The sequence below is a fragment of the Fulmarus glacialis genome, unplaced genomic scaffold (genome assembly GCF_000690835.1).
Source record: "Fulmarus glacialis isolate BGI_N327 unplaced genomic scaffold, ASM69083v1 scaffold5577, whole genome shotgun sequence".
NCBI lineage: Eukaryota > Metazoa > Chordata > Aves > Procellariiformes > Procellariidae > Fulmarus > Fulmarus glacialis.
Genome location: NW_009222488.1, coordinates 24,827 through 37,009, shown reverse-complemented (window position 1 = coordinate 37,009; position 12,183 = coordinate 24,827). Strand labels below are relative to the sequence as shown.

Here is a 12,183-nt window from a genome sequence, read left to right as displayed (position 1 = left end):
AGAGTGGGTAGGCTGAACCTTGTGTGGATAGGCTAGTTAGCTTGGTGTGATAATCTTAAAAAACAAAAGGAAACAAAAAATCTCCCCCAAAAACCAAAAAAATTTAAGAGGCTTTTTTAAGTATGTTAACAGCAAAAGGAGGACTTAACATGACATTGGTCCATTACTTGATGAGATTGGTCACCTCACAAATAGGGACGAAGATAAAGCAGAGACATTTAATGCCTTCTTCACCTCTGTCTTTAACACAAATGATGGGCCCTGGGACCCCTGGAGCCCTGGGTTAGAGGACCACGACTAGAGGAGTGATAAACTCCTGGTTGACTTTCAACTTGTACAAGATTTGCTGCTGCAATGGAACGCGTGCAAGTCTATGGGGCCTGGTGGAATTCATTCCAAGGTAATGAAGTTGGCTGATGTTATTGTGAGAGCTCTCTCAGTTATTTATCAACAGTCTCGGGAATCTGAAGAGGTTCCTCTTGACTGGAAGCTAGCAAATGTTATTCTGATTTTCAAAAAGGGCAAGAAAGAAGACCCTGGTAGTTATAGGCCTATCAGTCTCACTTCAGTTCCTGGTAAAATTATGGAGTTACTGAAAAACACTTCAGAAACAATGTAGTCATTGGTCAAAGTCAACATGGGTTCATGGAGGGCAAGCCATACCTTACTAACTAAATACCCTTTTATGACAAGGTTACCCACCTAGTGGACGAAGAGCAGGCAGTGGATAATGGTTATTTTTGTTTGGTTTTTTTTTTTAATTATTATTTTAGCAAAGCTTTTGACGCTGTCTCTCACAATATCCTTCTGGACAAATTGTCCAGCATACAGCTAGACATGTGCACAATACGATGGGTGAACAATTGGCTGAAGAGTTGGGCTCGAAGAGTTGGGCTCAAAGAGTTGGAGTAAATGCGGTAACATCCGGCTCGCAGCCAGTCACTAGGGTGTTCCGCAGGGCTCAATTTTAGGGCCAGTTCTCTTCAATGTTTTTATCAATGATCTGGACACAGGAGTTGAGTACATACTAAATAAGTTTGCCAACGATACTAAATTAGGAGAAGCCGTTGATGCCCTTGAGGGTAGAGAGGCCTTAGGAGAGATCTTGATAGATTCTGAGTGCTGGGCAATCACCAACCTTAGGAAATTTAACAAGGACAAATGCCAGATTTTGCACTCGGGGTGGTATAATCCTGGATATATGTTTAGATTGGGGGCCAAGAGGTTGGAGTGCAGCCCTGCAAAAAGGGAGCTCGGGGTTCTGGTTGATGGTAAGCTCTATGTGAGTCAACAATGTGCCCTGGTGGCGCAAAGGGCCAACCATATCCTGGGGTGCATTAGGCATAGTATAGCTAACCAGTTGAAAGAAGCGATTGTCCCACCATACTTAGCATTGGTGCAGCCTCACCTCGAGTACCGTGTGCACTTTTGGGCTCCACAATATAAGAAGGAAGTAAAAATATTGCAATGTGTCTAAAGGAGGGCAACGAAGATGGTGAAAGGACTAGAAGGCAAGACTTGTGAGGAATGGCTGAGAGTACTAGGTTTGCTCAGCTTAGAGAAGAGGAGACTGAGGGCTGACCTCATTGCTGTCTACAACTTCCTCATGAGGGGGAGCGGAGAGGGAGGTGCTGATCTCATCTCTCTGGTGTCTGGTGATAGGACGTGAGGGGATGGCTTAAAGCTGCATTAGGGTAAGTTCAGATTGGATATTAGGAAAAAGTTCTTCACTGAGAGGGTGGTCAAGCACTGGAACACACTCCCCAGGGAAGTGGTCATGGCCCCAGGCCTGTTGGTGTTCAAGAACCATTTGGATGATGCTCTTAGATATATGGTTTAACTTTCAGGTTACCCTGTGTGGAGTCAGGAGTTGGACTCCGAAGATCCTCGTGGGTCACTTCCAACTCAGGATATCCTGTGATAAGTTCAGATTGGATATTAGGAAAAAGTTCTTCACTGAGAGGGTGGTCAAGCACTGGAACAAGCTCCCCAGGGAAGTGGTCATGGCCCCAGGCCTGTTGGTGTTCAAGAACCATTTGGATGATGCTCTTAGATATATGGTTTAACTTTCAGGTTACCCTGTGTGGAGTCAGGAGTTGGACTCCGAAGATCCTCGTGGGTCACTTCCAACTCAGGATATCCTGTGATTCTACTTGCATTTTGTAGGTTGCAGCTGCTAATTCTAGTAGGTCTAAAAGGAGGCACTGGGGGGAGAGCAGGTGGCTGAAGACACAACTCGCTCTAGCCAAGTTACTTACTTGTTTTGCGTTACCAATCTGGGCCCTGAAACCAGTGATGCCCAGTTGCTGCTGATCAGATAGTCATGAAATCATTAGTACTCTTTCGATGTTGTTTCAGAAAGGAGAATTTAGGCAGAAGACATAGTGGTTTGGCTTGTTGCCAACATATTATGAGTGAATTGATGATACTGTTCCTGAAGATAGCACATATAAGAGTTGAGATGCATAGCCTGCTCACTTTATTTGGCAGTGTCCTTGCTAAAATCAGACTTTATCCGAATATAACTGGGCAAGAAATAATACAAGCTAAATATATTACCTCTTATATATTAATCCATTTCCTTACAAAGATTTTATCATATTTGCCAGAGGAAAAATAAGTAACTGCCATTTACTGTTCTTGGATGTTGTTGAAACTTTTATGATGGCTTTAGCTGAAGAGCAATTCATTTTCTGTCTTTTCTTTGTCTTTGAGATAGGTGGGCAACTCAAGGTTTTGATTTTCTTCAAGCCATTGAGCCGGCATTTATTTCAGCTCTCCCAGAAGATGACTTCTTGGTATGGAATAAGTTATTCTGCTTGTTTATATCTAAATACATGTGAAGCTATCAGTATATGTTATCAGGGATATTTTTTATACAGCTATGTCTGAATACAGATGCTGTCTGAAACAATTGCTGTTGTATATAACTGATGATGTTGATATCTCTTCAATTTGTAAGATTCTGAATAGAGTACGCTTGTGACCATTGGCATTAATGTTTTCAGATTGCTGACAAGTTGCTGGTACTGTCTTGGGAGGCTATCTTCCTGTCTTGGGAAATTTGACAGCACCTTTTCTGCACAGTTACAATTTATAGTTATCATAATAAATTACGGAATATAAGCTGCTGAGGCTTAGTTAGCACCCAGAGTTCATTTATGGGTATGAATACAAAATCACAGTTTTTTAAAAGTATTTCTTCAAATTGTGCCAACGTGAAACAGACTTTAAAGCATCTTTCTTTTGTTTTTACTATGTAAAAAATAGACTAAAACTGGCTTTTTTGTGTGCTCTGCCTTCCCCGTTTTCCTGTGGAAATAAAATTCTGAGAATTTATTTCTCTGATCTTGGTACAGTACTACAGAGAAGTGAAAGCACAGTTGCTACAAAATAGCAGAATGTGAGTGTCAGCACCTCTGATTTTTATTAATTTCAGGATGTGTTATGAAATGCCAACCACATTAATCTTGTGGAATACAGATACTGTATATTTTAGTCTTTTTTCACATGTATTTTCATGTAAGTTATATAAGTAAGTCCCATGTGTGTCTTGTTGGGAAAGGGTTGTCTGCCTAAATGACAGAGTTAAGCTTGTATTTGAAATACACTAATACTTTAGCTTTAGGAAATAGCCCCTCAACTTTATTTGCTTTGACACAGTTTCTAAAACACCTGGTATTTTGAAGAGTAATACATGTGTATTTTAAGTGATACTGTCTTGCTAGAGATCCCTTCAGTATTTAGAGGGAAGCTTCTAGGAGGAAAGAAGCTCAGAAAATCTAATGTGGAATTGATAACCTTGTGACCTTGAAGAAGAGTTAAAAAGCAATGCATGAGTTTGTTTCTGTTGACTGATAACTATCTAAGATATCATGGCACTTCAGATATGAAATAGGGTGTTTTTATGACAGAGGTTTCACATGTACAGAGAAGAGAATTCAGAGCCAGTGTTATTTAAGATGGAGTGAAGTCAGACTTTGAACAAGGGGGAGAGAAAGAGGGGAAGCCAAAACCTTAACTGCGTTTGCTTCCTTAAATTGGTTTTCAGTTTTGGAGAGCATCACTTGAAGCCACTTTGATTAATCTGACTCCTGTATAACACAGGTCACAGCATTTCACTTAGAAATCCTAATCTCTTATTTAAATAATACCTGGTGTCATAGAAGAAGGACAGTCTAGATCTAAAGCTGACAGTCTAGCTCAGTCTGGATTGATAAGATATGCCAATCACAGACTAAACGCATTTTTCTTTTTTCTTTTTTTTAATTTTTTGTTTTTGATTAATCTAGCTTCAAGTTCCTGGTCTTCACTAAGTTTCTGAATTTCTGGAAGAAATTTTGACTAGTCTGAATGACTGGTATATAGAAGTGGCCTTCATAGCAACTATACTAAGAACATAATTTTAATTCTTTATTGTGAAGACATATTTTATCCCTGGTGTTCTGACAAGTAAATTGAACCATTGGAAGATTTAATAACTTGTCCAAGGTTACATACACAGTGAATAGTACACCCAGTAATTAGGCTCAGATTGCCTGAGACCCAGTTCAGTGGTTTGACTATTAAACATGCTTTTGTGAAAGTTCTGCTAACTTCATGGGTCGATAAGGAAAGTGGATTTCTTTTAATGTGCAGTGCTTCATATTTGTTATTTTACAGACTTTAATCTTCTGATTCAGGCTGTCATACTCTCACCCATTTTCTTTGGGTATTTCTTCTTGGGATGGGGAGAGGGAGGGCAGAGGAGGTTGTTGCAGCTTTTTCCAGCAAGCTTGACTTTTAATTTTGTTAACAATGGATATTTTTAAGTTTCACTAGCTTTATAGTAGGAAATGTTCTTTATGATATATCATTGTTCAGTTCTTATGGTTACATAATTTTGACAAGGTCAAAAGGCAAGACGAGACTAAGACTTCTAGCTTAAAAAAAAAAATGAACGAAGTCAAAACTCTAATGTGGATCCAGAAGTTTAATATAATTGATAGAATGTGGGTGTGCTTACTTGACAGATTACATACTTAACCAGTGTCATTTTATTACTGTGAGCTTTACCATATGACTGTCAACTCTCTTGTAACATAAAACATCACAACTTTTTCTGTTTGTCTTTTCTAGAGTTTACAAGCTCTGATGAATGAGTGCATTGGCCATGTTATTGGAAAACCTCACAGTCCTGTTACAGGTTTGTACCTTGGTAAGGCAGAAGTTACTGGCATTTGTTCTGGAGCTTTGCTGCTATTTAACAGAATTTTGATTGTAAAGTAATTTAAAAATGCTAGAAATACCAGTAAAAGTATTTTTAAGCTTTTCATGATTGTTGATGTGAAACCATTATTGGCTGACAAAGTGTAAATACATGGTGGTTTTACTCAAGAAATTTAAAAGATTCACGGATGCTTTCCTCTGATTTTGTTCTTCAATCCCTGTGAAGTCTTGCAGATCTTCTGGAAAAGGATTGTGATTTTTTTTTTAAAGGTTGGGTAAAGAAGTGATTATAACTTTAAGGAGGTAGTTACAGCTCCCTCTCCCAAAATTTCATTGTGGCACTGCAGATGTTTACGCTTCTGACAGACTTTATATAATTATTGAGGTACAGAGGAGTTACATGTGAGGCTTGACGACGGAGCTGTGGGAAATAGTTCTCCAATATCACAAAATTTGTTATAGTGTAAAAAATACCTTTGGCATTAGAGTGAAATCGACATATTTCATTGTTTGTCTTGAGAAAAAAATGTTCCTCAGGTGTGTTTCCCTTTTACGTATCTCTTTCTCAGCACTGTTTCTTTCTTCCTCTTCCCAAGTCCATTGACTGGTTTAACTTTCAAAATACCATGTCGTCTTCTTTTCTTTCTCCTGATGTCCGCTTCCTGGACATGGTTGGTTGTAGAATACATAAAGGGAAGGTAATTTGACTCAGGCAAGGGGAGGTTTTTCAGTATTTCAGGAAAGTTTTAGTTTTGATATAATTTTGATGAGAAACTCTTACAGCTGAGAAGCTTTTCACAATGACAGTCAGTCCAATCCTTTAGAAAGAAGCATAGTCTAAAATAAACTTTAGGCAAGTTCTGTACTGTGATGTAAAACCTGTACATTCACTTTTGATACTGTTGTTCAGAGGAAGGCCCATTTTAGGTAAATCACTAGCATGACGATCCCAAAGTACCGAAACTCTTATAAATGCTATTGCAGACACAGCAGATTACACAAATTAAATTGCTTGACAGCTTTGGGCTCAGAGGCACGGGGAGGGGGTGACACAGATGGATGGTGCAGACTTGAATAGCAGGCTGAAACTTTTAATACGTGTGAAATAAACATAACTAAACATAAACTGTATCCTGGCTGCAGATATTGCAGATACCCCTTTCTATCTCGTGATCAGGAGAAAAATAAGAATTCCTAGTTCCATTTGCATGCCATGTTGAGGGACTTAAACCCACTGTGATCTTTACCCCTTTTCCCAAAGCTGAGTTCATGCTGCTGAGTTCATGCTGCTCCCATAACTGGGAGTCTCCTGGTGTTTTATCCTGTCTTTTTGCTTTGTGAAATAGCCTATGTCCACCCAAGTGGGTTAGGTTCTGCCTTCTGGGTCTTCTGCTAGTGTCCTTGCGAATTATAACAGGACAACGAAAACCTGGCTCTGGCATCTTTTCCTTGTCCTGGAAGTGCAAACAAGGCAGAAACTCAGCTCACTGTGATCAACCTAGCCTGGAAGAAAGTACTGAGTCATGTTTTGATGGGCAATCAGCTATCTTGCAATGTGACTGCCACAATATTTTTCTGGCTAATTAAGGAGGGATTGAGGGAAGGGGATGACGCTGCAGACTACTCTTACGGGCACTGAATGAGCTAGACATGGAGGACAACAGTGGCTCATTTAGGTTTGACGCTCTCCCTTTGTACACCTTCCTTGGGGCAGGCTGTCATGGGGGGCATTAGTATGGGTAAAACTGTCATACGTGTTTGGTTTTTTCCCCAGCTCATTTTGCTTTCTATTATTGTCTGAGAAAACTAATTCTGATACAAAAGGAACATAATAACGCTGTTTGCTTTTTAATTATTATTTGGTTTGTTAATATTTATTTTGCAATAAGATAACAAATCATCTTTAATTTGGGAAGTTGAAATAATGAAGATGTAGTTTTAGTGAAGTAAGTACACATCTTCTAATTGCTACTTTTAAATTCTCTGGAGAATTTTCATTATTTTGTACATGAGTTACATGATACAATAATATGAATAATATTACATACAATTGATTTATTTAAAATTGGGATAACTTGGATTTTTCTTAAAGGATAAGAAAATATGTGCCAGTTCACACTTAACTCTGTAAAATAGGAATTTGTTTTAATTTTGTATCTTGAAATGGCCCTAACAGAGTTTTTCTGACATCTGAATAAATGTGCTACTTTTTTTATGTTTGCAGCTATTCATCGAAACAGTCCCCGTCCTGTAAAAGTACCTCGGTGCCATAGTGATCCACCAAATCCTCATCTTATCATCCCCACGCCTGAAGGCTTCAGGTATTTAGCATTAGTACAGAGTTCTAAACTGGTTTATCCTCTCTTGGCTATGCTGACTGTCAGTAAGTGGAAAACCTTTTCTTTCCTGTTGAGGGCAAAGCAGGTAGAAAAAATTAGCATGTTAGTGATCCGAATTTTATCGATGTGTTTTGAAGGACAATGTAGTTTCTTTTTCTCTGTGTGCCCCTCTCCCCGCCTCCCCCCCCGCCTTTATTTTACAGTTTTTATTTACAACATTTTATTGGTGCATGCTTTCTCACTTTGAAGTCATTCTTATCCCCTTTGTCTTTCCTGAAAACAATGTTTCAATGTAACAAGCTTTAATTCAGTGAAAACTGCTCATTAACAAGACTTTTATTTCCTTCCCCATTTTGAATGTCTCCATATGTGCCCGTGACAGTGCTTTCTGTAGTTCAGCATAGAAAAGACGTAAAAATGTAGCATTCGGGAATATGGTGGCATTTCTGTGTCATTACCAACCTGCTGTGAAGAAGCTTAAAACAATGGATGGTTTTGCTTCCCTTTGAAAGAGTTGACATGAGAATTAACGCAAGAATAGTTTTTAAAATTTTCAAAATAAACTTTGCCATGCGTATTTTTATGCAAACAGAGGGCCTTATTTTTCAAGAAGATAAGCACAGTGTCAAACTCTACACTTGACTTTTTTTTTTCGAAAGTTGCTTAGCTGTTGGCAGAAACTAGTACTATTCTAAAGATTTGGAGGTTTTCATTTTGAAGATTATTATTATTGTACATATTGACAGCCCCTGAAGCTTCTGAGACCCAGAATTATTCCACATAAAAGTCTTTATGTACTTGAAAAACTTTAAAATCAGGCTCATTATGCACACTTCAAAATTTTATTTTTAAAATAAACTTTCAACTCCATACATTTTTTACTTTTTTTTTTAAAACTGTTTCTGAAGTTTTTCTTCTTGCCACAGCACACGGAGTGTCCCCTCTGATGCACGGAACCATTGCAGCGTTGCTGTCAGTCGCCCCGCTCCCATTGGTAGCGACTCAGCTCAACCCAAACCTGTCAGCAGTGCAAATGATACCAGGTAGCTCCGCTCCATGACGTAGCAGCCTCATTCTACTTACATCACCCATATAACTGTTTGTGTACTTGCATCCTAGTAGATCATTTGCACCATGCTTTTCCGTCCATCATGTCTTCCACTGGCTCCTTCGTTCATGTTTGACTTGAGCAAAATCTTACGTCTGAGATGATAAGACCGCTTTGAGATTTAACTTGTAGTTAAAGCATGCGGTTCTGACGTAGATTACAAATTTGCTCAGTAAAAATTTCCATGAAATTAACATAGGCCAGTCAGCTCATTGGTGTAACTTTACTAAATAATTAGTATTGATAACTAACACTTTGCACTAAGATGACTGTAAGATGCAAATAAACCCAAGGAATTTTTTTTTTTATATTGGCTAACAGTTTTGGTATTGTTATTGTTTTGAAATACTATATAGTGGCAAACACAGAATTAAACACATAAGATTTCAGGAGGCTTTTTTTATTTCTTGCTACACCTTTGGCTTCTTAGGGTTGTGCAGAGTAAACTTAATATGAAAGAAACCATTCCCGCATCAGGATATGTAACAGGAACCACCCCTGTATCATCTGTTTGCAGAGGTCCTGAGTGAATTTTTTGGCAGACCTATGTTAGTATCTTTCCTGCTTTTTGGCCTCTGATTTGGCTGTTATATTTCAGACTGTTGATGTTCCTTCTTCCCATACCACAATCAGACCATTGACATGTCTCCCAAGTTCTCTAAATTTACTCTTTTTTTTTTTTTTTTTTTCCTCCTGCACCCCTGACTGTGAAAATCCTGCTATTCACACAATGATATTATCTTAGTGTTTCTAAATAGCTTTTTGGATTCTTATTTCTACTGCAGAGTACCAAAAGTTCTCTTGTACAAGAGAGCTTCGTATTAATATTCAAGATTCGTATGAATGGACACACATGATCTGATTGTATCACACAGCTGTAGAGAAAAGAAAGAACAGGTAGTGAAGGAACAACAGATTGATGGTGACCAAAGTGAACTTAGATATGACTTGATTATGAATTATTTATTTTTTAATAAATAATTTTCAGTTGTTAGCCAGCAAACCATCATGGTTTGTAGATTTGTACCAGATGCACAGCAGAAGCATGCATTAAAGTGTTAAGAGGGAAGTTGCCACTTTTTGTATAAAATCTTTCCTGCAAGTCTTTTCAGTTTATTTTTATGATAAGATTTGACTTGCACCCTTGTGAGTCTGGGCCCTTTTTTTTGGTTGAAAATACATCCTGAATTTTTGTCATTCGACCTACATGTATTTATTACATATCCTTCATGCTTCTGTTTTAAGCCCCCTGTTGAAAAAGACAGAGTAGGCAGTAGTCTGCAGGACTATGCAATTGAAAAGCCCTTTTCAAGTAAGTAACATTCTAGAGAATTTTTCACTGAGAGGTTCTGGCAGCTTTATAAGCTGACAGGGTGATGGTTAATTAGTATTTATGATTTTGAAAATGCAGAACTTGTTTATTTGATAATTAGTCTTTACACAACAAGTGATTTTGAGCACTTTGAGCCAAGGCGTGTCTTTGAAATTAGTTAATTTTTCAAGAGGGAGATAGGAGGCTAGTTTTTTAATACTTGTAGGCTTTGTTGTGATTTTATACTGCTCGATGCAATTGTCAGGTTTATAATTTGACACACTTGAATACAGTGGTATATTCTTTTAATGTTTTCTGCATGTGTGTCCTACACAAATATTGATCAAAGTGTGAAGGCATTTTGCCAGTTTCTTCTAATTCAAGAAGATAGCCATTAGGAAGAAAAGAAATGAGATTTCTACTTCTTAGTTGCAATCAAATGCATAATACTGTCATGGATTGTAACATGAAAGTTGATGTGAATGTAGCATTTTAGTTGAATTGCCTAGGCCTGTTTTTCGAAGACTTATATTTTTCTTAGAGCTCTCAGTTTTTACTTTTCTAATGGTTGTTAATAAAATATCCCATGATTTTTTTTTATGCACTGCCTCGATTTTTAAATAGCATCGTTTAATCCCCTGTATTACCTAGGAAGAATTTGAAGAAAAAAAATGATTAAAGCAGAGACAGAGTTTTGGAGGCTGTTGGGTTTTTTTAGGGGTTTTGTTTATTGAGGAAGGAAAAATATTACAACGTAATGTATTTATAGCAAATTTCTGGTTTAAATATAGTTAAAAGAAAGTTGCAAACTTCAACACATTGCAGTCTTAATTATGGATTTCATTTATTTGTGCTCCAAAAGAGAAATGGAATCTGTTGGATCAAGAAAGTGTTTTGTGGTTTTGTATGCAAGAAGTGTGAGGTCCAGCTGCTGGAGTAGCACAGAAACAGAAACTTTGTACACTTTCCAGAAACTCTTTAGACATTTATGACATAATTGTAGGCATTAAATATCTATAAAAAGTTGAATGTAGGAACTTTAATGTAGGAACTTGATAAATCAATTGTATTAGGCAGTGCGTAATGCACAAATGCCACCATAGTTCTATTGAAGTTTTTTTTAAAAAAAAAAAAAAATATATCCAGTTTAATATAACTAGAAAGTAAAATCCAAAGCAGCAATACCTGGTTGTTTACATTGAGCTTTCTGATGGTTATACATTTACACTATGTTCATACTAATGACCTTTATAAATGTTTAATTTCAGAGCTAGCTGGGGTTATTATTCATCATTTTATATTTATCCAGGACTGGAGCAGAAATTTAGCAAGTTGTCTTCTCTTTTATTCTATTTCTTTGCCAAATAACATGCACAATCTTTCTGGACACACACAATAAGAGATCTGGGTGACTAAGATGGGCCTGAAATGGATTTTAGACACCTGCATTCAAAGCTGTGATACTTCAGGTCCTCGGTTCAGCTACTCCCTCATTTTAGAGGTGGATTAGCTTTGCTTGTCTTTAAGCTCTTTGTGCATTTAGAATTGTTGCTCTGTATGTGCTTCAGAAAACCCTCAGCCTTCTTGCTGGTTAAAACCTCAACTTCCTGAAGAGCACTGAGGATTTTCACTAGTTCAGTTTCAGTTCCTCCTCAAACTTGAGAGATCTAGTTGGCAATAGTAGGGAATGCAAAGTAAACATCATATTGAGAACATTCGCATGGGAAGAAGGTGTCTTGGGTTTTGGCTTCTGTTCTCAAGATTGTGAAAATTGTGGGTTAGTGTTTTTTTTTTTACAGTTACTACGTAATAATTGGGTACAATTCGGAAGCAACTTTAGGGCTGTAGGAAAGTCCTCTCATAGGTGTGTGCACTTTGTGATGCCAGGTGTCTTTCATCTTTTTGTAGTTGTTATCTTTCAGTGAAGGATTTAACAATGTTCCCGCTTTCCAGTAATATTTAGCTCATACCTCTAAAGCATTATGTTAAAGGAGGCATCATCACAGCTCTTCCCAAACATGCTTTAAAAATTGAAAGGAAGCCTTGACCAAAAGGGAGTTATTGTAGAAAAACTTTCATGAGGAATTTATGGCTCTAAAACATGGGTGGATTGATTGATGTCTTGGGCTGGAGAAAGGTCCCTGAAGATTTAAGGATTTAAGACTCATTTCTCTCAGTATTGTTTCCCTTTCTGTTCAGCATGCTTATTCATCTGG

The 12,183-nt window shown here is 37.7% G+C and overlaps 1 protein-coding gene across 1 annotated transcript in view; it reads left to right on the top strand.

Annotated features, from left to right (window-relative positions):
* Nucleotides 1-12,183, top strand: part of LOC104079418 (mitogen-activated protein kinase kinase kinase 4) — a gene marked incomplete at its 5' end in the record, with an annotated part of 34,057 nt that overhangs the window by 5,871 nt on the left and 16,003 nt on the right. The window contains 3 exons of the mRNA XM_009581453.1: nt 2,720-2,798; nt 5,119-5,185; nt 7,433-7,529. Of these exons, the coding sequence (XP_009579748.1) occupies nt 2,720-2,798; nt 5,119-5,185; nt 7,433-7,529 (243 nt within the window). The remainder of the gene's footprint in view (nt 1-2,719; nt 2,799-5,118; nt 5,186-7,432; nt 7,530-12,183) is intronic.